The 25,252-nt window shown below is 53.4% G+C and overlaps 10 protein-coding genes across 10 annotated transcripts; 5 read left to right on the top strand and 5 right to left on the bottom strand.

Moving 5' to 3' along the window:
* The first annotated feature begins 142 nt into the window (after positions 1 to 142).
* CC77DRAFT_1053369 (hypothetical protein) lies at positions 143 to 1,623 on the top strand. Its single transcript, XM_018527745.1, has 3 exons — positions 143 to 188; positions 318 to 468; positions 521 to 1,623. The coding sequence occupies exon 3, from the start codon at positions 621 to 623 to the stop codon at positions 1,398 to 1,400; it is 780 nt and encodes a 259-aa protein (XP_018382161.1). The 5' UTR covers positions 143 to 188; positions 318 to 468; positions 521 to 620; the 3' UTR covers positions 1,401 to 1,623.
* A 157-nt stretch (positions 1,624 to 1,780) lies between these two features.
* CC77DRAFT_1053368 (hypothetical protein) lies at positions 1,781 to 2,858 on the bottom strand (the record flags this gene model as incomplete). Its single annotated transcript, XM_018527744.1, has 3 exons — positions 2,640 to 2,858; positions 2,094 to 2,344; positions 1,781 to 1,947 (listed from the first exon to the last, which is right to left on the bottom strand). Exons 1-3 carry the CDS (start codon positions 2,822 to 2,824, stop codon positions 1,781 to 1,783), a joined length of 603 nt encoding a protein of 200 aa, XP_018382160.1. The 5' UTR covers positions 2,825 to 2,858.
* On the top strand, positions 2,859 to 4,452 carry CC77DRAFT_971267 (alpha/beta-hydrolase). Its single transcript, XM_018535834.1, has one exon. It carries the CDS (start codon positions 3,228 to 3,230, stop codon positions 4,173 to 4,175), a length of 948 nt encoding a protein of 315 aa, XP_018382159.1. The 5' UTR covers positions 2,859 to 3,227; the 3' UTR covers positions 4,176 to 4,452.
* Positions 4,453 to 4,579: 127 nt separating this feature from the next.
* On the bottom strand, positions 4,580 to 5,397 carry CC77DRAFT_1012327 (hypothetical protein; the record flags this gene model as incomplete). The annotated part of the gene is made up of 2 exons (XM_018523762.1): positions 4,580 to 4,662; positions 4,794 to 5,397. The coding sequence occupies 2 exons, from the start codon at positions 5,395 to 5,397 to the stop codon at positions 4,580 to 4,582; spliced, it is 687 nt and encodes a 228-aa protein (XP_018382158.1).
* Positions 5,398 to 6,050: 653 nt separating this feature from the next.
* On the top strand, positions 6,051 to 7,376 carry CC77DRAFT_1078179 (hypothetical protein; the record flags this gene model as incomplete). The annotated part of the gene is made up of 2 exons (XM_018529273.1): positions 6,051 to 6,450; positions 6,511 to 7,376. The coding sequence occupies exons 1-2, from the start codon at positions 6,351 to 6,353 to the stop codon at positions 7,374 to 7,376; spliced, it is 966 nt and encodes a 321-aa protein (XP_018382157.1). The 5' UTR covers positions 6,051 to 6,350.
* A 158-nt stretch (positions 7,377 to 7,534) lies between these two features.
* Positions 7,535 to 9,737, bottom strand: CC77DRAFT_1098308 (P-loop containing nucleoside triphosphate hydrolase protein). The gene has a single exon (XM_018529943.1). It carries the CDS (start codon positions 9,572 to 9,574, stop codon positions 7,598 to 7,600), a length of 1,977 nt encoding a protein of 658 aa, XP_018382156.1. The 5' UTR covers positions 9,575 to 9,737; the 3' UTR covers positions 7,535 to 7,597.
* Positions 9,738 to 10,445: 708 nt separating this feature from the next.
* CC77DRAFT_1053365 (polyketide synthase PksF) lies at positions 10,446 to 19,548 on the bottom strand (the record flags this gene model as incomplete). Its single annotated transcript, XM_018527743.1, has 4 exons — positions 18,629 to 19,548; positions 18,294 to 18,586; positions 12,673 to 18,229; positions 10,446 to 12,618 (listed from the first exon to the last, which is right to left on the bottom strand). Exons 1-4 carry the CDS (start codon positions 19,273 to 19,275, stop codon positions 10,446 to 10,448), a joined length of 8,670 nt encoding a protein of 2,889 aa, XP_018382155.1. The 5' UTR covers positions 19,276 to 19,548.
* Positions 19,549 to 19,713: 165 nt separating this feature from the next.
* CC77DRAFT_1043412 (cytochrome P450) lies at positions 19,714 to 21,716 on the top strand (the record flags this gene model as incomplete). The annotated part of the gene is made up of 3 exons (XM_018527312.1): positions 19,714 to 21,226; positions 21,301 to 21,479; positions 21,542 to 21,716. The coding sequence occupies exons 1-3, from the start codon at positions 20,120 to 20,122 to the stop codon at positions 21,714 to 21,716; spliced, it is 1,461 nt and encodes a 486-aa protein (XP_018382154.1). The 5' UTR covers positions 19,714 to 20,119.
* A 359-nt stretch (positions 21,717 to 22,075) lies between these two features.
* Positions 22,076 to 23,269, bottom strand: CC77DRAFT_943982 (zinc-binding dehydrogenase family oxidoreductase; the record flags this gene model as incomplete). Its single annotated transcript, XM_018534938.1, has 2 exons — positions 22,076 to 22,610; positions 22,710 to 23,269. 2 exons carry the CDS (start codon positions 23,267 to 23,269, stop codon positions 22,076 to 22,078), a joined length of 1,095 nt encoding a protein of 364 aa, XP_018382153.1.
* A 343-nt stretch (positions 23,270 to 23,612) lies between these two features.
* Positions 23,613 to 25,251, top strand: CC77DRAFT_1034223 (cytochrome P450; the record flags this gene model as incomplete). The annotated part of the gene is made up of 2 exons (XM_018526851.1): positions 23,613 to 23,676; positions 23,792 to 25,251. 2 exons carry the CDS (start codon positions 23,613 to 23,615, stop codon positions 25,249 to 25,251), a joined length of 1,524 nt encoding a protein of 507 aa, XP_018382152.1.
* Between the last annotated feature and the right edge of the window lies 1 nt (position 25,252).

Genomic DNA, 25,252 nt, shown 5'->3' with positions numbered 1-25,252 from the left:
ATTTTCTCTAGCTAGCTCTCTAGTGTAGCTAGCTAACCGCGATCCTACTACCGCGATCCTACGCCTCGCTTCTTATCGCATTCTTATCGCTACTAACAAAACAGCGCGATTGTAGTGCAATCGCGCACATCCTCTAGGGTAGGGTAGGCGTGCTGCGAATGTTAAGAATGTTGACTGACAGCTTACTAGTAAGTATCCTCGGTGTGTTTTTCTAGTTGCAACAGACTATATGGAGCCAAAACATAGATTCACACTGTTGGTCACTCGTGATTCCAAAAGCAGCTCCTAACCCTATGGCATCTAATTGATGGCTGTAGGTTTTACGTATAACTCCCTATCAACTGCTGGAGGCATTACTACACCAACATTTTACTTGACTTCAACGATATATGACTTCACGAGTACTATCACGACGACTGTTAGCGGAGGCACAATATGGGTCACTCCTGCGCCCGTTGTTCTTACAAAGTATATTTCGAAACCACAACAGCAATGCTGCTTGAATGCTAACCTGCTCTAGAACAAGCATAATCAATAGCACAACGACGAAGACTTTACCAACTAGTACCGAGGTCGTGACCGCCGTCGTAACGTCAACAATATTGAAGACAGCGTATCAGATGACAACCACAACGACTGTGAACATTTCCGCCGTAGCATCCTGTGGAATCTTTGGCTCCGAGACGCCTAAAGCCTCGCCACGAGCAATTATGGAAAGCCTGCCCTGGGCTTGCTTCGATGACCATCTCCTAGCCAAGACTGATGGCAGGGTCGAACCGCCAAATTTGCTGGACACTGTCTATGTCTACTGTGTGACGTTCATACACTTGGAGCCGCAGTTATACACAACAATCACCAGTGGCATGGTAACAAGCACTCGTACAGGTTCCACGAGGACAGTCTACACCACCAGCAAGATTGTTTCGACCTCTGTTGTCTCGCCAACCGTCTCCACCACAACCACGTTAACGAGTACCGTCCACGCTACCACAACAAGCCCCATTTTCACATACACCGAGGCCATTAGTACGTTAACAGGCCCATACATGACCCCAGTGCCATGGCCCTATGTACAATGCAACGGCTACTTCATGGCAAACATGCAGAGCAACGTCCCTATAAGCGGTATAGTCGGGCAGCTCTTCCAGGCCAACTGGACGAGCGACTCCCCGTATGATTGTTGCATGGGAGGTATAAGCAACAATTACGTTGCCGGATGGCAATTTGATGGGGCTCGGTCGTCTGGTGACAGGTGCTATTACCTTCCAGCAAATGAGAATGGAGTTCACAGGGACTTTGCTGTGTTGTTGGGTCCGCACGGCGTTATCGTTGGTAACGGCCTGTCTGGTGGCGCAACATCGGGGCAGTACAGCACGGCAGGAGAGAAAGATGAGTTGTGATTCAAACGCGCGTAGGATGAAGTGGCTAGACGCAATGGCGGGACAATCTAAGGTAGATGTTTAGGAATGACGATATGGATAAAGTGTTTTATAACCCTAACCGGAGACTGCGCATGTCCATAAGGGAGGAGTCGGGCGTCAGGCTGTCTTCATGACTTGAGAAGAAAGATTTGTAGGTGTGGTGGTGACTCTAGATGCGTGACGGGCGAGGGCTGAAGAGGGGGCTGTAATCAAAAGGGTTGCCGAACATGGCGGGAAGGGTGTGTTGATATGTGGGGATGAGGTCTATCGTTCGCGGCGTGGGCAAGACACGATGGAGACATAAGTTAGCTTCAAATATCGCGTGAAGGCAAGTTTTGCACATTGAAGTAGTGAAATTGCTAGTTTGAGGGCGAGTTGTGCTCGTGTGTCATGCGTGTGGAGGAGCAGTAATTGTTGTTGATTGAGTTGAGATCGTCTCGCTTGCGGTCCTCTTGTTTGTGGCTGCCTTGCTGCAGCGCACAGATACTACGATACTCCGCCTGGGTCGAGGAGCCGGACATGGCAGCTAGTTGGGCCTATGTAGTGATTGCCTGTTCTGACTAAGGATTTCGTGACAGGGCTGGGCGACTAGGATTGACGTCCAATCTTTGCAGCAGCTCTAGTGACGTCTGGTGTAGACGCACGAGCTGCACGTTCACACTACCCACATACAATAGTGCGCAGATGATGCTATGATGGCAAGTAAGCTAAGATCGCTGCTCAAACTGCGTGAGAGTTCGAGCTGTAGAGTCTGTGTGGTGGTTCGCTGCACCATCTGCATGACGAACGCTCGCCGCAAAGCGAAGTTGTCACGAGCTGGTAGTCCGCTATGCAGCCCATAGACAGCGCCAGCAAGCGCCTTCCCCTCAGCCTGGCCACCGCTCTCAAGCTGTCTCGAGATGTCTTTTTGACCCCCCGCCCACCTGTAGCATCGTCCAGTGCAGCAACAGCATCATCCACGTCTATCTAGTGTCAGTAAACATCCCCATCGCCCACCGCAGGCCTACCATTGATGCTCGGCCTACGGTGGGACCCCTCGTCATCAGCCTTCCGTCCAACCCAGCGGCCCATCTTCTCCTCACGTTTCAACCTATGCTCCCCAGCAATCCAGATGTGCATCTGCGCGGTGACCTCGTTACCTTGTACATCCCAGTTCTCAGCATCGCCGGCACGACCCTCGTTCTCAGGGCCCTAATCGTGACCTCTTTACGCTCGTACTCGTCGCCCTCGAATATGTCAAGGCGCCAGGTATCACCGTTTGTCAGGCCGCGTGGGAAGAATGACGATGGCGTAGTCGACTCACTTGACGTGGCGGCGCTGGTGCGCGTGCAGGATTGCGAGGCGGATAGAGAGCAGCGTGGTGCGGGACCGGCGGGGCTATGAGGGTGCTGTAGAAGAAACATTGTTGGACGACAGCGGGCCTGGAGCCAAGTCAGGCCCTGCGTGCGCCCTTCGCTTACAAACGCGACCCATAGAAAGGGCCACGCCTTACGAACTTTGCCCAAGCGACACCTGTACCCCTCGCGTTACGCCAATCTCATGCGCAAGCCTTCTCGCGCGAGATAAGCTATGTGGCGCGCCTGAATACATTAGCTTCGATGCCGTGACTCCGAACCTATGCTTTGTAATGACGACTCATTTGCTGCTTGCAAACTCGTCGCGACCGCGTCACTACAAAAGAAGAGAACGAGAAGATGATCGCATCGCGTATCACGTTCCGTCTGCCATTCCATCCGAACTTTGCATCGCGTCGCGTAGCAACACCAAAATCCCGAGCCAACAAGCGCGTAAGAGGACCACGATAACATGATCTCCACAGACTCTACTCCAACACTGGTAGCTGTCGATGGCACTCGCGCCCTCGCGCTTTACTCTCACGGTCCGGAACCCAGTAGTACACACGATCCGGTGGTTGTCTTCGTTTCTGGTGTCGCAAGCAGCAGCCTGAATTGGGCAGCGGTGGTTCGACAGCTTTCGTCTTCGATGCGCTGCTATACTTATGACCGCGCTGGTTATCGCCACTCCGATATTTCCCCACATCCACCAACAGCTCAAAACATCGCGCAGGATCTTCGACACCTTGTCGAGAACGCTCCCATCACCAATCCTCTCATCCTTGTCGGGCATTCCTGGGCTGGTGTACTCATCAATGAGTTCATCGCCCTCACGGGAAACGGCAACCACATCGCTGGCCTGGTCCTTGTCGACGCCAATCATGAGTCAATGCCGCAGGTGCTAAACGTCAACGACCCCGATTTGCAGGTTGTTTCTGAGGGCATTGACCCATACATAGCCAAGGGTCTTGCGGAAGAGCATAAGATGACACAGGCCGAATGGGATGCGCTTATGGCCGATGAATCGACCGAGAAGTACGCAACAATCGCGCGCCTGGAGGATGAGCAGTACGCTGCGAGCTTCGAGACGTTGCGGAGTAAGCGGCTAGATCAACAGCAGCCGCTGCTTGGCGGAAAGCCAGTATACGTGATCGGCGGCATGCGAAGCAGGGATTGGAACGGGATGTATAATGCTGGGATTGCGAGAGGCAATGGAAGCGAGGACCAGAGGACCAGAGTACGCGCATTGATTAGCACAGCCGACGAGAAGAGTGAGAGCATCCAGAAGAGACATCTCGAGCTTTCAACGAAGGGCAAGCTGGTATTTGCGCGTGAGAGTGGCCACTTCGTGCAGATGACCCAGCCTGAGCTCATTGTCAAAGGAGTGGAATGGGTTGTCAATTGCTTGAACTGTATGTAGCTAGCAGTGCATTATCGAGCGCTTCTCCGTTAAGTAGTGTCGCGCTATGCTGCTTTGTGCTTACCTTGGATCGCTTAGCTACATGCACCTGTATCTGCGGCCCGCCATATCTAGAAAGCCTTGGAGGTTAACCTCAACTCGGGTACGTGGTACAGTGGTTGGTAAGATCTATGTACGAACTGCCTGTGTATCAAAGACTTGCTTCGTACATGGAACTTCAGGCTTGAAAGTGCAAAGCTTAACAAAGTTTTCAATAGTTAGTGGTGAACTCCCACACATGCCATTTCCACGACTAGCGCCTTGTACTTTGTATATACGTATACTCTCCCATGCTCCAAATATTACAAGCTTGTTCGCGTCTACAAAGGGAGAGACATGTTCTATCGTAGAGCAGAAGGTCTACCTCATACTCTTCTAGCAAGAACAACCACCACCGTCAAACTTTCACGACTAAAATACCAGAAGAGGTAGAAGATTACACCTTCACCTTGACAACATGGCATCAACCACGATCCTTATCACAGGCACCAATCGAGGCATAGACCTTAGCCTTACCTAGTGCTTCCTAACAAAAGCCTTACAAACCGTCATTGCCGCAGTGCAGAACCCAGCACACACGTCCGCACATGCACTGCAAAAGCTGCTCATAGGTCTCGACAGCCGGCTCGTGATCGTGAAGCTCGACGCAAGCGTCGAGAAGGACGCGCAAGTGGCCGTTGCCGCGCTGCAGCAAGAACACAGAATCTAGCACCTCGACATTGTCATTGCGAACGCCGGAACTGGGTACATATACCCCCCGAACCCCGGAGGTCAAAATTGCGGATATAAGGGCGCACATGGAGCCGAACGTGTATACCGTGATAGCGCTATACCAGGCGACACGAGAGCTCTTGGAGAACTCAGCGAACGAGCCGATATTTCCACCGATGGGTTCGTCAGCAGAATTGTTGGTGTAATGCATTCCTACTTTAGGCCTCCTGCCTCGTGCACATCGCGACTTTACCAATTGTAGCAGCAGCACCTGGTTCTTGACTAGACTGTCGTGCGAGAATGCTACATCCTGATGCGCTGGTCCCATCATACGCGACAATAATGAGCCTTGCATTTCCAAGGCAGACAGGCGTTTGCGAAAGTTAACGACGTGGGTCGCCTTGTTGGTTGTGAAGCCCGACATCATCCTTATTGGTCCCGAGGTCCGCTCGCTTGCAACCTCAGGAAGCATCAAGCGAGATATACCCCACAAATATACCCTAGGCGGATGCGGGTCGAAGGTTTACGGCCTCACTATGCCTACTCAAGCAAGGAGCGGGCCGCAGCCGATCCCACCCAGGTCCACTCTTGTTGTGGAGCAACGAATCGATCGAACATAAGATAACAGGTCCATCCATACCTTGTCACAAGGTGACAGTAATATAGGTAGGTAGGTGTGCCGTGTTCCGGTGGGATGAGTACCTAGCTTTGTCTATCTGCCGTGCAGCCGATTTATCCTTCCATGAGGCTACGTACAACTTCGCTCTGAAGACGCGATACCACGGCCTTTACTGTTAGGCTTCCAGCTTACCACCTCTATGTCCGTACCCCTCGCACCACTTCGGTGCTACTGCCGGTAACCATCTGACGTAGGCTAAGCCTCAGGTACTAGACTAAGGCTCTCTCTTCGCCCCAGATAGTCTGGGCGCCCAGATAAACTCCTGCAGGACTTCGGGCACTATAGTTGTAGGCGATGCGAACTACTCTTATGATGTTCCATCGTGCTATTATGTGCAAAGACCGCATGGCTGATCACCACCCCATATCGTTAAACCCAACAACCGGAGGCTCCGAGACATGAATCACGGACTAGACTTTTCCCACGATGATCTCGATCCGTGCAGTCGTAAATGTCATCAATACTCTTGGCTCGGATAGAATCGCACCTTCCTGAAGACAATCGTCCCGCGCGAGGCCATGACAACAGCATGTGTAGCAACAGGACGTGCTTCACCACATGTAACCTCAGCCGGGCGTTATGAGAGACTCCAAGAGTCTGGAGGCCTGACGAGATAGCTATAAAAACAGACTGATGTCCTGCAGTGCCAGTCTGCATCTTCTCTCATCAGCAGCTCTCTCTATCAACTACAGCGAGTACCCTACGGACACGAGTCTCTATCTATACATCCCGATAGCCTCTCCAAAATGAAGAGCTTCACCCTCGTCTCCTTCGCGGCGGGTCTTGGGCTCGTAAATTGCCAAGCGGTTTTATGCAATGGCGCGTTTAGGCCCAGCTACGAGGATTGTAAGTTCTGCTCGTTTAGCCCTTTTGCTGTGGCCTGAATCTGACACTTTGTGTTTCTAGGTGATGAGACCGTAAAGTTTTTCAACCTAGAGGGAAGCACTCACATCACCCATACCAACGGCGAGCTTAACCCTGCGCCATCTTGCTATCACTGGTGGTGGGACGGCGGAAACTGCCTCATCTCCCACTGCTTCCAAGAATCAGGGACTGACGACCCAAACAACCCTCGCACCATTACAGATGGTCAGGTTCACCAGCTCTATACAAGTGTGAGGGACAGATGCATGCCCTTCCTTTCCGGAGGCAAGTTCACTGGTGCCTTGGAGTTTCTGGAGGTCACCAACGATGAGGGAGGTGATGGTCCCCCGACTAAGCGCGCGATGAAACGAGCAGAGTTTCCGGGCCTCAACGTGGAAACCTTTGCCAATGGCATGAACAGTGGCCACTCTAGTCTGGAGGATTACCTTGAGTGGCGCAACGACACCATGAGCGGCAGCGACACTGCTGGAATTGCTAAGCGCCAGAGTGAGGATGACAGCTGGGACGTCAGCTTCACGGCGCTCAACGTCCGCAACCCTGATGTCTTCACACTTGGTTTGCGCCTCGACAGCAAAGTCGGCTACTCATACGAAGTTTCTGAAAGCCAGACCTACAGCGTTACAACGTCAGTGAGCATGGGAGGCGCTATAGAAGCTTTCTCTGCAAGCGTCGGTGTGGAAGTCAGCCAGTCGGAGACGTTTACTGTCACTGAAGGAATTACGTTTGACGTCGACTGCCCGAAACAGGGTCAAATCACCTTCTGGCCTCTCTACAACTACTATGAGGTCAAGGGACATCCTAGTGAGAAGGAATACGAGATCTGGCTCCCCGTCCTTACCCCCGATAGGAAAATCAATGGCGAGATTGCTGTTTCCTGCCTAGGTTAGACTGATAAGAGGCTCGTTTATAGTGGAGAGCCGGCGTACAGAATTAGGAAAAGAGTTTAAGGTAGGAAGTGCGCCGGCCCACAGAGTTCTTAGAGCAGGTGTATCCGATACTTCGTTATCGGAGGATATAAGAAAGGAGCATTTTCCTGAGCGAACAGATCTTGAATTCTTACTCTCTTTACCAGCCATTACAGTATATAAAACCCCGAATAAGACTTATGTTACCCCTCGCGCATTTTCCAAGAATCGTCATCCGCTATGTTTGCCCTCCCAACTTCTATAATCCTCACTACTTCCTTCACGATTTCCATTGTCAGCATAGACTGGTCCCGTTCCTTCGTGATTGCACACGCCAGCCTGATTGCGCTCTTGATCTGTCTACCGTTGAATTCATGCTGTCCAAGGACCATGGGATCGATGTTCTTTGCCATCTGTAACGAGATCCGTTTGAGCAAATTGCTCCAAATTTGGGCTCTAGCCTCGGGCGTCAGATGGTTATATCGTAGGGCGAGTGTAGTTCTGCTTTCAAACGCTGGATCCAGATTACGCATGCGGTTGGTAGTGAGGAACAGAATGCCTGAGTGGTACTCCAAAAGGCGCAGCATGACGCAGACCATCGAGTTGCGGACCAGGTCGGAAGTGCGGCGTTGCTCGAGGAAAACATCGGCTTCGTCTAGGACTATGATAGCGTTCCACTCGGAACATAGTTCAAGCACATCTGAGAGACGGCGTTCCATATCTTCTGCCGTCGTGCCTAATTCTCCCATCGTCACGTAGTATAACGGGCGATGCAGGACTTCAGCAACAGCTTCGGCTGTTAGTGTCTTCCCGACGCCGGGAGGGCCGTGGAGCAGGAAGATACTGCCGCTGCGTTTGTTGTCAACGATATCTTTGACACTGGCGTCGTTTCCGAATCTTACGAGTGCACGAATGAGGTGTTTGTACTCCTCGGCTAGAACAAGATGTTGAAATGCGGTGTCCTGGAACTGGATCGGCGAAAGACCTGAGACCAACACGTGGCCCCAACATTTTGCAGTAAAGCTAAAGCCGACAAGGGCAGGCCAGCAGTAGGGAATGAACTCATCAGGGACCGTATCCCATAGAGTGAGCACATCCGTTGCAGAGCTCTTTCCAGATGATGTGTTGCGCCACTGTCGATAACGTTCGGCGGTCTTCGTCATGGCTAGCATTGATTCATCCATACCCTGGCAAGGCTGGTGGTCCAATAGAGCGCCGCGATCTACATCGATCATAACACGGCCTTCTGAGGGAAGCTGGCTGCTCGACGTACTGGCAAGAGAAGAATAGCTTGGACGTGATGGTCGCACATGGCGGTAGAATGATGCGCGAGAGTATGCCAGAAATTTGACACCGCTAGTGGCAAACTCAACATATCGCTCTCCCCTTTGTCTGAGTTCGCTCAACTCGACAGGTGATACTGGCGTATACGTGAGTTCTGATAGCGATCTTGCGCGAACGCCTGTCCAGCCGTTCAATTGCTCGGTCAAGTTCACTACGGTGAAGTGCGTGCCCATTGTCGCCACGAACTCCATTGTCCAGTTGAATGTCCTCTGAACTCCTGTCAAGCCCCGATTCTCTTGATAGAAAGACTCGTTGACAAGAAAGACTGCGGCCGAATCTCCAGAGCCCATCACTGCCTGAACTGGAACTCCAGGGCGATATAATTCGCCCAGCGCCTCGAAGGTGATCAAACCGCGCTGGATGGTGTCACGTGCTTCATCAATCTGCTCTTGAAAGGCATGCTCGACGATCCGGATCACGTCTTCAAGCCCCGGTATTTGGATGACTTGGTCAACCCGACTGAGACGGAAACCGAAGCCTGAGAAGAGATTCAAAGTCCGTGGTCTCCAGTAGTGCAAGAAGGCAGGTGTAGATGAGACGACTCCCTCGTTGTAGTTGGCAACTGTATGTTGCAAGCTCCGTAGTCGTCCCAGTATTTTGTACAGATCGGTCGTGGAGACTTGATGCGCCCGGGGTACGCCAAGGTAATGGCGGATGATGGGCTGGAGGGATAAGGCACCAGCACCACCCTGTATGTCCTGGAATTCGAACACTTGATCCTCCGTGCTTCCCTTGATTGAAAATGGACGGGACGCGGGTTCCGAAGCAGTCATCGTTACTGATCTAGCTGTTTTGCTCTTCGGCAGAGGGGGCGGAGGAGGAGGAATGCTTGCCATGATCTGTGTCGACGAATGTATCGTTGCATCGACATTTTATGTAGGGTGAGGTTGCTGCTGGTTCGCGCCATGACACGCGCCTGAGACCGAGGTATACGTGCCACTTCTTGGTAGTATATCTTGGCGACCCACAGTGGTTGTTGTTGAATAAGAAGTTTTGATGGCTGCCTTTGGTTTGTACCGAGGCAATTGCGGGCTGAAATAGCTGCCTGTTTTAGACACGTATCACGCCAAGTGGTGAGCCGTCTGAAGCTGAGCAAAATCACGTTTTAGCGTGGTCGTCACGCTTAGCTACGATAGCTAGCGTGATCTTTTGTCACACAAGTCAAATTAACAATGGCAGAGAGTGAAGAATGCATATTTGGAGGACGAAGGGTAACTAATCTGGATAACACACTGCACAGCACCCTAGTTCATACGTCGGTGTTGTGTACCTTCTCCGGTGCGCTGATCTTTGCGCTATCGGCATGCTGCTGAAAATGTCTTACCGAAGTCTTCTGTGCATACAGCCAGTCGACTTCATTTGTACTCAAACCATGCAGATCCGGCACAAGGAACCAGGAGCCAATCAGCACAAGCATTGAACTTCCCATGAACACAAATCCAGTGCGGGCACCCAGGTTACCGGAATCGGTGTTGTACATATAAGGTACAGTGAACGTAAATAACCATGTCGTCGCTGCGTTCGGAATGATGCCGATCGGTTGCGTCTTTGCCCGCAGACGATACGACGAGAGTTCGGCCCTATACATTATTGTTCGCAAAATAAGTATAGATAGTTGCGACCTTAGTTCATATCGCGATTGTAACAACAACGTTGTTTATTTAAAGTTCGATTCTCAGTAGGTCAAAGAGGCGGAATACTAAGTATCTACACACCCGACTTCAACAGCGCCGGGTACTTCTCTACCCCGGGCTCATCAAAAGTCTCGATCAACGCCGCAACAGCAGGATGCATACCCGCCTCCACCGCCATCGTCGTCCACTGTTCCATAGGTAAAACTTCATACCTTTTCCCAACCTTGCTCAACCCCACATCCGCCATCTGCGCCATGGGAATCACTACATCACCCACGTTGTTCACGTACGTGATGCCATGGCGTCCTTGGTCTGGTAACTCTCGGACAACATCCTCGCAGCACGTTTCGACAGACACGAGATCGAAAGCGCCGGCGTTGTAAACAACTCTCGGCACCGTCTTCGTCTTGTGTGCAAAGTGCAGGAGCGAGTTGACCCAATCGAAGCCCGCACGCTCAACAGTTGCGTCTTCGCCGTCGCGGATAATGGTCGACGGACGTTGAATGACAATGCGCAAACCGTATTTATCATACACTCGCTCGAGCATCTTCTCGCACGTCCATTTTCCACACATGTAGCCGTGCGTGCCGTCGGCTGGTGGTGTCTTACCCGTCTTGGTGCACGAAATCGGTGGGAAGGCTTCCAGCTCGGTGAAAAGTGCTACACCAGCCGATGAGACGTAGTGAAGGGGGATCATGCGCTGCAGACAGGTGGCGATGAGCTGTTTTGTCGATTCGACATTTGCGCGCTTCAGTGCAGAGTAGTACTTCAGATGCGACGTGTCGGAGCCGTTGTGGATGACTGCGTCGGCCTCACGGAAGACAGACGTCCAGGTTGCAACGTCTAGGCCGAAATAGGTAAATGTGAGGTCGCCTTCGTAGTATACGATGCGCTCGCTTGGGACGGGAATCTCTCCACTTTCGATGCGCTCGTTTAGCCGACGGACTGCAAGGCAGATGATCTTCCGGATCGACGGTTGCGCCACAAGCGTGTTGAGAAGGTGGTGGCCAAGCAGGCCGCTGCAGCCAGTGAGGACGACGACTTCCGGATTCTCCTTTGGTTTGGGCGCATCCATGAGCTTGTCGAGAGTAAAGGGCTCAGGCGGAGTGGTCTCAAAGTCCCAGTCTACCGTCGGAGGGCTGCCAGACTTGGCCTTGACTTCTTTGTCAGGAGTCACTGCGCCCGAAGTGTTAGTTAGAGTAGCGCGGGTGCTCGTCGTATCAACGTCACTGTTTTGAGCCGACGGCTCACTGTTCTCAGTATTTGGTGTCGAAGCGCCAGTCTGGACAACGTTGAATTGCTGAACCTGTGGCACGAGTTCCGCGGGGATGCTTCCAGCGGCCAGCTCGACCAAGCTAGACATGCGCACTTCGTTAGCCATGATCTTGAGGACTGGAATACTGACGCGGAAGTTCTTGAGGAACCACGAGCGTACGTCGACTGAAAGCAGCGAGTCGAAACCAAGATCCACACCTCGCATCATCATCAGGTCGTCGTCGACGGTGGAGACCTGCAGCATCTTGCGCAGCTGGGCGCAATAGGTCTGCTTGATCACATTTGCAACATCGGACGGGGAGCGACACGCCTGCAGCAGCTCCTGGGTGGATGCCGAGTTTGTCGACCCCGATTTTTCGCCACTATCACCAGACTTGTTGATGCGGAAACGGGCGAACTTGGGGTCGGAGTACCACGGCGGAATGTCAATGGTATTTGGAGTGATTTGAAGTAGACCGGTCGAGATCTCCGGGCCACTGGGGTTGTCTAGGTGACCTGCCTCCATGCACTCGGCAAAGATCTGGTGGAAATCTTGCTCTGACAAATGCATCATGGCTGTCTTCGCCACTGTCACATCAAGTTGGCGATCGGACTGTGTGATGTAACCAACACCGATAATGGCGCCGACATTGACGACGGACGAGCGAAGGCCACGCTTGCGCCGGTTGCCTGCGACTCCAATCATTCCCATGTTGGCCGCGGCGTAGTTGGCCTGACCGACGTTTCCGATCACGCAGTTGATCGAAGATAGAAGTACGAAGAAGTCGAGATCAATTTCGTGAAAGATGCGATCGATATGAATGCTGCCAAGCACCTTTGGTCTGATGACATCGGTGACTTGGTCAAATTCCATGTTGCGCACCGACACGTCTCGCAGAACCATGGCGCCGTTCAAGAGTCCGACAATAGGAGGAAGTGCCGTCACAATCTCGGCATGGACGTTGTTGATGGCCTTTTCGTCAGTCACGTCACTGCGATGAATATGTTAGTAAGAGATAGTTCGGATAGGAAAGTAGAGTATATACCATAGCAGGATCTTGATAACAACACCATTTCGTTCGTGGTTCTCGATCCAGCGCGGGTCAATCTTGGGGTTCCGGCTGGTTAGCACAAGATAGCGCACGCCTCTCTCAATCATCCAGTCGCACAGAGAGATGCCTAGCGCGCCAGATAAACCGACTAGCCAGTACGTCTTGTCAGACTTGAAGAGCTGGTTCGACTCAAACCGAGTGACACGTGCAGGGACCGCAGTACACGATCCCACCCATCCAATGATCGTTAGAGCGTCTGCATATTGTCCTCCCTGGGCAAGGGTATCAAGACTCAGTGGTGTAGATGATGCAGAAACGCCGCGTCCCTTAACCATGCTGACAGTCCTAGCCAGAAGCTGCCCCACCACATCCTTGGGGGCACTAGTGTCTACTCCATGTGTTGAGAAAATGGTGCTCAAGCTCTCCTTCCGGCAATAAGAAGGAAGATACGAAGTCATCATTGCCACGTTCTCAGCTTGGTTCGAAGCCGAGAAGTCGACAAAGCACACGAGGTCAGAAGGTAGGACAGCCTCGATGTCCGCGCGTGCGGGGAACATTGGTATCTGAATCTGCGAAGCGACGGCTGGCGACACGGGCATGCCCTGTGAATCCACTGTGAGGGTGACCTTCACGCCCTTGGTTACAACATGGGCGAGAATAGCCCGAGCGATAGATTCAGGGGCATTGTGTACGGCTAGTTTTTGACCCGCGAACAGGGAGTCAACAATGGCCACGGCGGTAAGCTCGGCTCCGACCAGGGCAAGGTAATCAGCTTCCTGGATACCAGATGGTTCGCACAGGATGGTCGATTCACGTGGAATGCGCAGTACAGAGGCCAGGGAGCTAGTCAAAGCGAGACGTTGAGCACCGTACGTGTCGTACCCAAGAGCAAGATAATGATAACCAGTCGGACACCTAATCGCCGATGCAGTGGAGTGCGTAAGACGCAACTCCGTAAGCTCGTCCTTTGTAGTCGCTGTCTCTACCAATTCGTATCGCGACAACCGTCGGAAGTTTGGCCCGTCTTTGCCGTATTCTAGACTGACGACGTCCTTGCTGATGTCAACCTGGTCGAAGATTGGCCGCGTGGTGGAGTTGAGACGGTTGTTGGCGTCCGTAATGGTGAACAGCCTTGGCACCAGCTCTTGCCCCTGCGCGTCAATGATGACCTCGGGTTCTTTGGTGTACAGGATGTCTTTGTCATCCAAAACGGTCGAAGTGAAGCGAACAAGGTATTTTGCAACATTCAGAGCATCGAGCCCATCGACATTTGCCACATCCACGTATTGGACGCGAAGAGTCTCTTCCTCGTGCATCGCAGATCGACCAAAACCAACTGTCATGTTGCAGTATGGCTCATCCTCCAGACGGCCGCTGGTGAGCCACAGTATCTCTCGCTTTGTTTCAAAGAGCTTTTTGAACTTGTACCATCTCTCGGGTGTAATGTCTTTGAAGACTGGAGCTTCCAGATCTACGAGACTGACAATGACTGACTCGCCTTCAAGGACTTTGTTATTCAGGTCTTCCAGCGAGGCGTATGGGAGAACCTGCTTGGCCAACGGGGCCAATGCCACCTGGATGCCCCGTGAGAGCTTGGCGATAGGTGCTGTACGCCCTCCAACTACAACGACCGTGTCGTACACAGCATTCTTGGTATGCGCCAGAGGATCGCGCACGAATTTGATCCGATCATCAATAGCTGTAGACACAAAGAGCGTGATACCAAAGGCATTAAAAAGTTTCGGTGGCGACATGGTGTCAATGCCTGAGAATCCCGCGCCCTTCAGAATGGTATCCCACTCGTTGGCATTTACCAATGGCGAGAGTGTACGCCCTTCGTCAACACCGCGCCACCAGCCCGGCAGAGTCCCGAAAATGAAACCCGCACCGGCTTGCATTGCGCCATCGCTGGCCCCCTCTCCCAAGACCAGCAGACCGCCAGGCTTGAGAAGCTTGCGAAGGTTCGCTACGGCCTCGTCTAGTTTCGCGCAGGCGTGGACAACCATGAAGGCAATGACGACGTCATAAGTGCCAGCCTCGAAGCCCTGCTGAACAGGATCGATTTCAGCATTGCACACCTTGAAAACCATGCTACCCTGCCAGTCCGTAAACGTCTCGGACGCATTTTCGAAGAAACTAGACGAGATATCGGTGAAAGTGTAGCTGCCAAAATCATGACCGATAGACTGGAGAATTGTCTTAGTCGCACCGCCAGTTCCAGCGCCGATCTCGAGCATGTTAAGATGCGGGTTGCGGTCGGTGAGTTGCTTGAGGACACTCGCGACCCAGAGAGTGGACTGCCTGGTGCCGAAACCGTTGGAGTAGTACTCGTCAAGCAGGCCCGAGGTGCGGAAATGCTCTAGCATCGTCGTCTCGCCCTTGAAAACGCGGGGCATGATGGTGCCGACCAGCAACATGATCTTGACATCGGAGTTATCCTGGAAGCCCTTGGCTACAATATCGTCAAAAACGTCCTGCTCTGTGTCGTTCAGCCACTCGGCATGCGCCCATTTGTGCTGCCCTGTCTTGAGCAGGTTTGTCATGTGTCGCGCGTAATTCATGTAGTGACATAGCGGGCTAGTAGACCTCGCAGGATCGTCTTCAGGAAGCTGCTCATCGAAGACACGCAGATAGTAGGCGGCAATGCGGCTCAGAACGAACATGAGATCGTGATCTGTTTTGCCCACGGGCACACCAGCCGCAGCAAGCGTTCCATCGGGAGCACTAGGAACCCAGTGCATCTTGTAAAAGACATCGCGGTCGACCCTAGCATCGGAGCCAACGGGCTTGAACTTGACCTGGTCGACCTGGATAGCGGCGTGATCCAAACCTGGGGCGTACATGTTGACGCTGCCTGAGAAACCGTCGCCAGGCTCTGCGCGATCCGCGGTCGTGCACGTTGAATCAATGACCGTCATGTTGTTCTCGGTGTACTGTTTTGACGCGAGAACGCTGGGGTTGACGCGAAGCTTCGCTATGCTGGTTGGCAGGTGCAACAGACGAAGCTGGTCATCGCCGGGATAGCTGTAGGCAAGCATAACGGACTGGAACGCAGCATCCAGGTCGATAGGATGTACGAGCAGTTCATCTGCGTCCGAGACCAGCGCCTTCGCCTTTTGAGCCAGACACGTAGCATTGCCTAGGTTTCGCTCGAGCTTGGTCAGCGACTGGAACGCGCCTGAGAAGTCGTACTCTAGCCCCTTCATAAAATTGTACAGACGGCTCGGCTGCACGGAGATCATGTGTGGCGGCGGTGTCTGGCGTGGCGGGAAGAGTGATAGATTGGGTGGCTCATCGACGAGCAACAATTTGAGCTCACCATTCGCTGCAAGGGCGAGATCGCTCGTCTCGTCTCCTAGCGCGGCAGCATAGGTGAATTTGGCGTGGACATGGTTTCCCTGGGTGGAAATGTTGGAAATCTCCACGTGGACTTCGATGCCGACGTCATTCTGATCGAACGTGATGGCGTTGTGGATGTGGAAGTTGCTCAGTTCGATGAGCTGGATGTTCCTTCCTCGGGCGAGAGATCGCGCAGCTTCAATGGCTGTAGACACGTACGAGGCAGCCGGCAGCACAACTTGGTTTTGCACTTGATGTCCCTCGAGCCAGGCCATCTCTCTTGGCTTCAGCACGTTCTTCCAACGCAGGATATGCGGTGCGCTGTCTGGAGACACATCACCAAGAAGCTGGTGGAACGGCTGAGCACGCAGGCGCATGTGACGCGACTTTCTGGACTCGGCCCAATAGGAAGACTCGTGCTTCCATTGATAGCTGGGCAGATTGCCCAGGACGGTGTACTGCTGCTTGCCATCACAGAGCGCGGCCTCGCAACTGCCGAGGTCGATTGAGCTTGTGTCGAGATGAGTCCAGAGGAATCCAAGGCAGGTAGAAAAAGCAGTCATGGCATTGCCCCCGCGAACAAGGGTTCCATGGTGGGGAATGTCCTTCTGGAGTACCTCGTTGACGTTTTGCTTGGTTGGTCCGGCAAGAGCGGCGTGCGGACCGACCTCAACCACTGCCGTGTGAGGCTCAGCGCCTCGGGCCACTTCAACAGCCGCCTGGACAGCCTGTGAGAACAATACAGGCTTTGTCATGTTCTGCGCCCAGTAGATGTCGCTGATCTCGTCCGTGGATAGGTTGATGGGTCGGCCCTCGTACACGCTAGAGAACCAGGTACAAGCCCCATTACCCTGTAGCGCCTTCACACCCGCACGTCGCAGCGAAGCGACATAGGGGTCAAAGCAAGGCAGCATGTGACTTGAGTGATACGCTGTATCCACTTTAAGACGTCTGTTGAACTTCTTCTCGTCTTCCAGGACTGCCGCAATCTCGTCAATGGCGTCCTCGTCGCCGGAGAAGGTCACGCTCGACGATGAATTGCTGGCCGCCACGCCAATGCGGCCCAAGAACTCTTCATCCTCACACAACTCCATCGCATCCTCCAAAGAAGTGCCAGCGGCAAGCATAGCCCCCTTGATATTTCCGTTAGGACTGGTGGCGAGCTTGCAATGGAGACCTCTGAAGTAGGCGACAAGAAGGGCGTCACGCGCGCTGAGATATCCGGCTGCATATGCTGCTGCTATCTCGCCACTGGAGTGGCCGACAACGGTGTCAAACTGCACATTAGCCGAGCGCAGGATGTCGACCAAGATGATCTGAACTGCTGTGCAAAGAGGCTGCGAGATGGCTGCTTCTCCAACGCGAGACACCGAGGCATCGGCAAGCAGCTCAGCCTTAAGAGACCAACTCGGCCGGTCACCATCTGGAAGTTCAGAAAGATAGCCTTCCAGCTTCTCGAGAGTCTGTCGCGCAAGAACTGTCTGAGCGACTAGCTCTGCACCCATCCTAGCGTATTGCGCTCCTTGTCCTGTGAAGACTCCCAGGAGCCTTGAGTGTCCACCATTACCCGCCGCCCATGTGCGTACACCCAGACTTCCATTGCCAGACTCGGCTAGCCGGGTTGTGATGCTGAACTTCAGGCCCTCTACAGTCGTGTCTGGGAAGGCGATGCGGAAAGGAAGCACAGATCTGCGCTCGCGTAATGTGTACGCAAGATCGCGTGCGCTAGTCTTGGGGTTGGCGTCCAAATAGCTCGCGTACGCGGCAAGATTAGAGTGGAGAGACTCCGTCGAGGCAGCTGAAAAGACAAATGGCGTTGATACTGTGGCAGCACTTGTTCCATCGACCGTCTTTTGTTGCTCTAGCTCATAGCTCTCCACAATGGCATGTGCGTTGGTACCTCCAAAACCGAAGTTGTTGATACTAGCACGCTTAGGACGTTGCCCAGGACGATCCGGCCACGCGATACCTTTAGTAGGGATCTGAAGGTTGCCGTAGAATGGCTCCAACTTGGGGTTGAGTTGTTGGAACCACAGGTTGGGCGGTATAGTTGAGTTCTGCATGGCTTGCGTGACCTTCAACAGTGCTGCGATACCAGCTGAACCTTCTGTATGGCCGATCACAGTCTTTATAGATCCAGTGTTGATCGGACTGCTCGACTTCTCCGTGTTGCTGAAGAATGCGATGCTGAGAGCTTCAGCTTCGATGGGGTCTAAGAACATAATTGAGTCAGCAAACGCACTTTCCATGAACGCGGGATGATGGAGAGAACTTACCTCCAGCCGGTGTTCCGGTACCGTGCGCTTCAATGAACTGAGGTCGATCTTCCGCAGACAGAGGGTTGAGACCAGCCTTCTTGTAAACGCTATGTATTAAATCCCGTTGCGCGTTAGCGCTTGGCATTGTGATTCCAGGTGTTGCTCCATCCGAGTTCACACCCGTCTCTCTGACGACAGCTTCGATTCTATCGTTGTCTGCAAGAGCTTGGCTGAGCGTTTTGAGAACGACGGCAGTTACGCCTTCACCTCGCGCATAACCATTAGCATCCTTGTCCCACATCCGACTGAGACTATCGGGTGAAAGCATCTTCAGCTTGCTTTCAATGACATACATTTCCGGACCAAATATAAGATTGGAACCACATGCAACCGCTGTGTGACTGTCCCCCGACCGAAGTGTCTGGATAGCCTGATGAACAGCGACCAGACTTGACGAGCACGCTGTGTCAATCGTCACCGACGGGCCGCGCCAATCAAAGAAGTAGGACACGCGATTTGACATGACTGCACGCGAAGTTCCTGTGGCGAAATGCGTAGGCGCCTGGTCCAGATCTCGAAGCATCATGGCCTCATAGTCGCCGCACATGAGACCAGCGAAGACAGCAGTGTCGCTTCCTCTCATTCGGTCGAGACTCAGGCCAGCTGATTCAATCGACTCGTAAACAACTTCAAGGAGCAGTCTCTGCTGTGGATCCATGGCCCTGGCCTCGACGGGATTGATGCCGAAGAATTCGGCGTCAAAGACGCGCGTATCTTCGTCGAGGAGATATGACTGCATAACATTCATGTGTCCATGGTGTGTGCCATCGGGGTGATAGAAGCCCTCGGCGTTGAACCTCTTATCGGTGATGTTGCTGCGTATGTCTTTAGGGTCGCGGAGGAGATCCCATAGCTTAGAAGGGGAGCTTGCTCCACCTGCAAATCGACAGCCGCTACCGATGATAGCTATGGGCTCGTTCATGGGGGTATTTGGTGACATGAGGAATGACTTGAACAGCAGGGGAACTGTAACCAAAGGGCGTGATGGAAGAGGATAGCAAAGTTGAAGTTGCTGAAAAAGTGGTTGTGTTGAGAGAGTTCTAGTGCTTAGGACATCGATGAAGACGTGTTGAATTGGACTCTGGTACCGGATATGTAGTCGTGTCAAGTAGGAGTAATTCACCTGATTAGTCCATGGTTTGACGATCTCTACCTTTACGGATTCTGTGTAGACATAGTAGTACGCCCGATGGTGTCGTACTCCTACTCGGCGTTGTGGAGGTTTGCAGTTCTACCCTTGTTCCCCAAGAGCCTCAATCGTGACAGACCTACATGCAGAAGGCCAAGAGCTGCGAGCCATACGAACCGGTCCATCCAGCTGCGGGTTAGTCTTTTGGTTCGGCAAGATTCATGTGCGGCAGCAGTTCCTTATTCCAGCAATTCATGCCGACTCCGGCAGTGCCGACAAAGTAGGATTGGTCAATATCGAATCCGACTCGTTGCTCCACAAGACGTGTCTGCTTACATTCGGCTCCGAGGTCCGACCGCATTCGAAACGCAATCAGCTACACATGGCTGCGACCCTGGCTCATTATTAACGCAGGATTAGCTGTAGATATTGTTACTATCGTTGCATCTCCGAAACCATTAACTTCTCACTTCTGATACCACCTCTTTTCGTTTTCGTGGTGAGTCTCTCAAGGTCAGCATCATGCTCGGCCTCCAGAAGTTTGCAACGGCAGTGGCTGGCTCGGATTGGCGATCCACGATATTCATCACAACCACACTTGTACGTAGTAGCAAAAGTGTCCACCAAATACCCGTCTGACCATCCATGCAAGCTTATGGGCTACATCTTCATTTTCCGCCCTATACGGAACATCTTTTTCCATCCACTCAAGAAGTATCCTGGGCCCAAACTCTTTGCTGCGTCCTCAATTCCCTATGGATTCTGGTATATGACAGGCAAATGGCATACCAAGATCCGCCAGTTGCACGCCACGTACGGCCCTGTCGTCCGTATTGGACCGAAGGAATTATCGTATGCTACCCCAGAGGCATGGGAGGACATATATGGTCGTTACGTGCCGGCCAAGCGCAAAGAGAATCCAAAACCAACGTGGTACTGCAGCCCGGATGCCCACGATATGGTCGGCGCCAGTTTGGGTGATCATGGCCGCATGCGCCGCGTCATGGCACCGGGCTTCACCTACAGCGCCATGTGCAAGCAAGAGCCTCTGATCAAAACTCATGTCGACTTGTTCCTTTCTAAGCTGCACAACATCTGCGATCAAGGAAAAGCGACGGTCGACATGCTCGAGTGGTTCACCTACTGCACCTTCGACCTGATCGGCGACTTATCGTTTGGTGAACCCTTTGGGTGTTTGGAAAACGCCATGTTGCACCCATGGCTTCAGCTCGTCTTTGCGAACATTTACGTCACGCACATAATCTTGCTGTGCAAGCGCATCCCCTTCTTCTACCTCTTTCTGCCTGTCAAGACGACTCTTCAGTTGTATCGCGATTTTAACCGACACGTCGTTCTCCTACGCCAAGTTGTTGAGCGCAGATTGTCACTAACAACACCGCGCCATGACTTCATGGAGATCATGACGTCGAAGCAGAGCAACACCCTTTACATGACCAACGAGGAGATTTTCAAGAACGCCATACTTCTTACCGGTGGCGGCGCAGAGACCACTTCCAGCAGCCTCACGGGTATGGCGTTCATTCTGACGATCAGGCCTGACGTCAAACAACGTATCGTCGAAGAGCTGCATGCAACTTTCCCGACCGAGGAAGACATCAATATGCGGAGCGTCGCGCAACTGACGTACACGGGCGCCTTCATCGAAGAAGCGATGAGGTACTATCCTCCAGGCCCAAATACGATGTGGCGCACGACTCCCGCTGGTGGCAACACCATCCTTGGCGAATACATTCCTGGAAACGTAAGTTCTCTGGCCCGGTTTATTAGATGCTTTCAGGAAATGTATCTGACCTCCGGTCCACGTGACCCATGCAGACCATTCTCGGCATTCCACACCGCGTCTTGTACCGCAGTGAAGCATATTGGAAGCATGCTGATGAATTCCATCCCGAGCGCTGGTTACCAGATGGCGAGCGCCCGGCCGAGTTTGACCAGGACCGTCGCGAGGGGTTCCACCCGTTTTCTTACGGCCCGCGTGCTTGCATCGCCATGAAGTGAGTCTCCGTATCTCATCTTGTCCTAGAAGCGAGACACAGTTATGCTAATGTTCGTTCAGCTTGGCGTACGCGGAGATGCGTTACATCCTCGCTCGATTCTTGTGGAACTTTGACATCCAAGGCACGGAGCAGAGTAAAGGTTGGATGGATAATCAGAAGGCGTACTTGGTGTGGGACAAACCGGGGCTGTTTGTGCGCTTGACACCAGTTGCGAAAGAGAGCGTAATAGGGTGAGCACGCGTGGTCGTGAAAGGCGGGTAGACTGGTTTTTCATCCTCCTAAACCCACGAGCTGTCAATATCCCAAGTGAACGGGGCTGCTCCATCTCATCCTTGCGCTAGTCATCGTTGTAGTTGCCCAAAACAAGACAAAAGTCTATGATCAATCGACAGCATTCTGCTTTGCTCATTGATAGCACGCCTCTCCTCCGACAGCGACTTTCTTCGGCGATTCCCTTCACTCTTTCCAGTACTCGACAAGATCCTTGGCACGAAAGAAATACATGCATCGACAGAAATAAGACCAACCACAATATGTAGGCCTCGTGAGATCAGTGTGCCAGCTTTTGATATGCGTAACTTGATTCAACGTTTCTATGAAGAAATTGTCACGACTAGCTTTTTGCCTTTGACATGTCCGTCTTGTAGCATTTCCAATGCCTTGATGACGCCTTCGAAACGGCCTTCAATCTCTTGGATGGACTGCGTCTTGATGTGTCCGGTATCTAGCAACGGTTGCAACTCAGCGGCCCACTCGGCAGCGACAGCATGTAAGACTGGATTTGCCTTGCGCGAGTAGACAGGATGGTCAAGGTCCACGTCGAAGTTCTGGCCCTCAAAGCCCATCACGACCTTGACCGCGACTGATCGGCGAGTAAGCCAGGCATCTGGCACGGCTTCAAGGCAGGCATAGCGGGCCCCAATACGTGCGAGGGACGCCAGGCATACCGCTGTAGACTCGGGATCAGTTATACAATCAAGGGCATGTTTAATATTCTGCCCATTTGCAAGTGCCTTGATGTCTTGGACGCATGTAGGTGAGGTGTACGACGCCGTGCCAACGGCGCCGAGACTAATGCAGAAGGATGCAGACTGAGGCGAGCAAACTGCGATTGGGGCGTAGCCAGATCTATTTAGGCGGAAATGTCAGCAGACTCCCTTGCTTTTCTGATGCGACCCTTGCAATGGAGCGAATGTAATACGATGATTGAAGAGACATGCTACTCACCGCTTCAACATCTGACACGCCATGATGCCCGTTGCGGTGGCACCTCCATAAACCAGGACGGGGAGATTCCTTGCATCTGGTTTCGAGGGCAACCCCGGCAGGTTCAAAGCGGTGGGGTCAGACATGGCTAAGGCAGCGGTGCCCCAGCCAATAGCGCCTATGGCAGCGGCCTGGAGGTCAGAGACAGAATCCGGGATGCGCAACAGATGGCGTGCGTCAGCTATGGCGTACTCTGCAAATGCACCGTTGTAGGGGTTGCTAGGTCGATAGGGAAAATCAGCGCCGCATACTCGGAGACCAGGACCGAGCATCGACTCCGATCCGGCTTCCACGATAATACCACAAAAGTCACACCCGGTGGTATTGTTCTGCATGAAGAAATGTGTCACCATCTTGTGGTCGGTAGGATTAAGGCCAACTGCCAGGACGCGTACACGCACGTGGTGAGGTGAGGGCAAAGGCGGCAAAGGGCGGCCATGAGCGACGACGAGTGGAAGACGAGGTGGAGTGGGTTGTGTTTTGGATTGAACGACGGCAGTCTGGCCGTTTGTGGGGAGCATCATGGGCGAAGAGGGAGGTGTAGTGTGCATTACGTCGGGAAGATTGGAGCATGTAAGCTATAAGGTATCTATGGCTCCTTTGGGGTCATCGTCTGCCTGTTTAGGAAACCGAAGGCGAATGTCCGAAGAGCTTTGGGGCGCAGACGTGACGGGGGGATAAGTAGAGTAGCAGAAGTGGTAGTTTCCTGCGGACTTCACTTGTACGTTGTTTATTTCACTCATTGTACCCATCTTTCTCGACGATGCAGTTACAGCTGGCACACGGGGCAACGGCGGCGGCGGCAGGCGTGACTGCACACGTCAGCTACTTTAGCAGAGGAGAACATCATGGCAGCGGGGCGCGATGGCTGACAGGCAGTGCTGCCGTCGTGAGCACTGCAGCGGTGCTGAAGCGATATGGCGCGAAGGTATGGTATGCGATGATGAGGAGGATGGTGGAGGGGAAGGTTACGGGGGTGGAGAGATCGGAGGCGCACACGTGGAGGTCGGAGGGATCGGCGCCCAGTCTGGGAGAGTGGCAAGCATGTCTGGGCTGGGCACTGGCCCTATGGGCATGCTTCCTTGTCGGCGTCTATGCGAGTTTGCTGACATACCGCCTGCTCCTCCACCCACTCAATCGCTTCCCCGGCCCCTTTGCAGCGCGCCTCAGCGACCTATGGCTGTCATTGCAGCTAGGCGGCCATGATATGCACCGGCTCAGCGAACAGCTGAGCACGGCATATGGCGACTTCGTTCGCGTCGGCTCCTCGACGCTGATGCTCACCCACCCGCAGGCTGTTGCAGCCATCCACGGGCCTGGCACTCGCTGTCGAAAGGCTGCTATGTACGATTTTGAGCAGCCCAATCGCGGCATCGCTACTCGCGATGTTAGCCTTCATGCTGCCCGTCGCCGGCTCTGGAGTAAAGGGTTTGGGGAGAAGGCGCTTCGGTCCTACGAGCCCCGCGTGGCCGTCTATGTGCAACAACTGCTTGCGCGTCTTTCACAAGCCCATGGCAAGGCCATTGATGCAGCCCGACTGACAGAGGCATTTGCATTCGATGCCATGGGCGATCTAGGCCTTGGAAGCGACTTTGGCATGCTACACAGTGCCACGACGCATGCTGCTGTCGAACAGCTCGTCCAGGGCATGGCCATCATGGGTCGTCGACTGCCCATGTGGTTGATGCGCCTGCTTGTCGACATTGCCCAGTCTCTCGTGCCCACGGAAGCAACGACGGGATTCCTAGCCTTTTGCTACCATCATCTCGACCGCCTCATGCTGATGACCGACGTCGAGCGCGCCGAGCGGCCAAGCCTTATGGCTCCCATGATCGCCCACTACGAGCAGCAGCCACCCGCCCATCGCGACCTATCGGCGCTTCGCAATGACTGTCGTTTCATAGTCATCGCTGGCAGCGACACCGTTGCAGCCACTCTAGCATTCGCCATGTTCTACCTCGCCAAGCACCCCCATCACGTGCTCCTTGTGCGGAAAGAGCTGCAACCGCTTCGGCCCGCCAGCGGCCCGTACCCCGACCACCGACTCCGTGACAATGCCCCACATCTGAACGCCATCATTAGCGAAACGCTGCGCCTGCACCCTCCTGCCTCGACCATCATGCGCACTACCCCACCAGAAGGCATCACTGTAGCTGACACCTTCATTCCGGGCGACATGACAGTCTTCTCATCGCAGTATGCCATCGGCCGCTCTGAAGCCCTCTACACAGACGCCGCCGACTTTCGGCCCGAACGCTGGCACTCGGAGCCTGGCCTTGTAAAAGACGCGTCGGGTTACGCACCCTTTTCTGTGGGCCACCACAGCTGTCTAGGTCGACAGCTCGCCTCCATGGAGATGCGCCTTGTTCTCGCTGAGACTCTGTCACGCTACAGTGTCTCCTTTGCACCCGATTTTGACTATGCCTCCTTCCTCGGTCGTGTTCATGACTGCATGTCGTGGCACATTGGGAACTTGGACCTGTGTTTTACTCCACTCAGCTGAA

The sequence above is a fragment of the Alternaria alternata genome, assembly GCF_001642055.1.
Source record: "Alternaria alternata strain SRC1lrK2f unplaced genomic scaffold CC77scaffold_21, whole genome shotgun sequence".
Classification (NCBI taxonomy): domain Eukaryota; kingdom Fungi; phylum Ascomycota; class Dothideomycetes; order Pleosporales; family Pleosporaceae; genus Alternaria; species Alternaria alternata.
This window is presented reverse-complemented; position numbering and strand designations above follow the sequence as displayed.

Coding starts and splice junctions, on each gene's coding strand:
- CC77DRAFT_1053369 (XM_018527745.1), top strand. CDS start 621: ATGACAACCACAACGACTGTGAACATTTCCGCCGTAGCATCCTGTGGA.
- CC77DRAFT_1098308 (XM_018529943.1), bottom strand. CDS start 9,574: ATGGCAAGCATTCCTCCTCCTCCGCCCCCTCTGCCGAAGAGCAAAACA.
- CC77DRAFT_971267 (XM_018535834.1), top strand. CDS start 3,228: ATGATCTCCACAGACTCTACTCCAACACTGGTAGCTGTCGATGGCACT.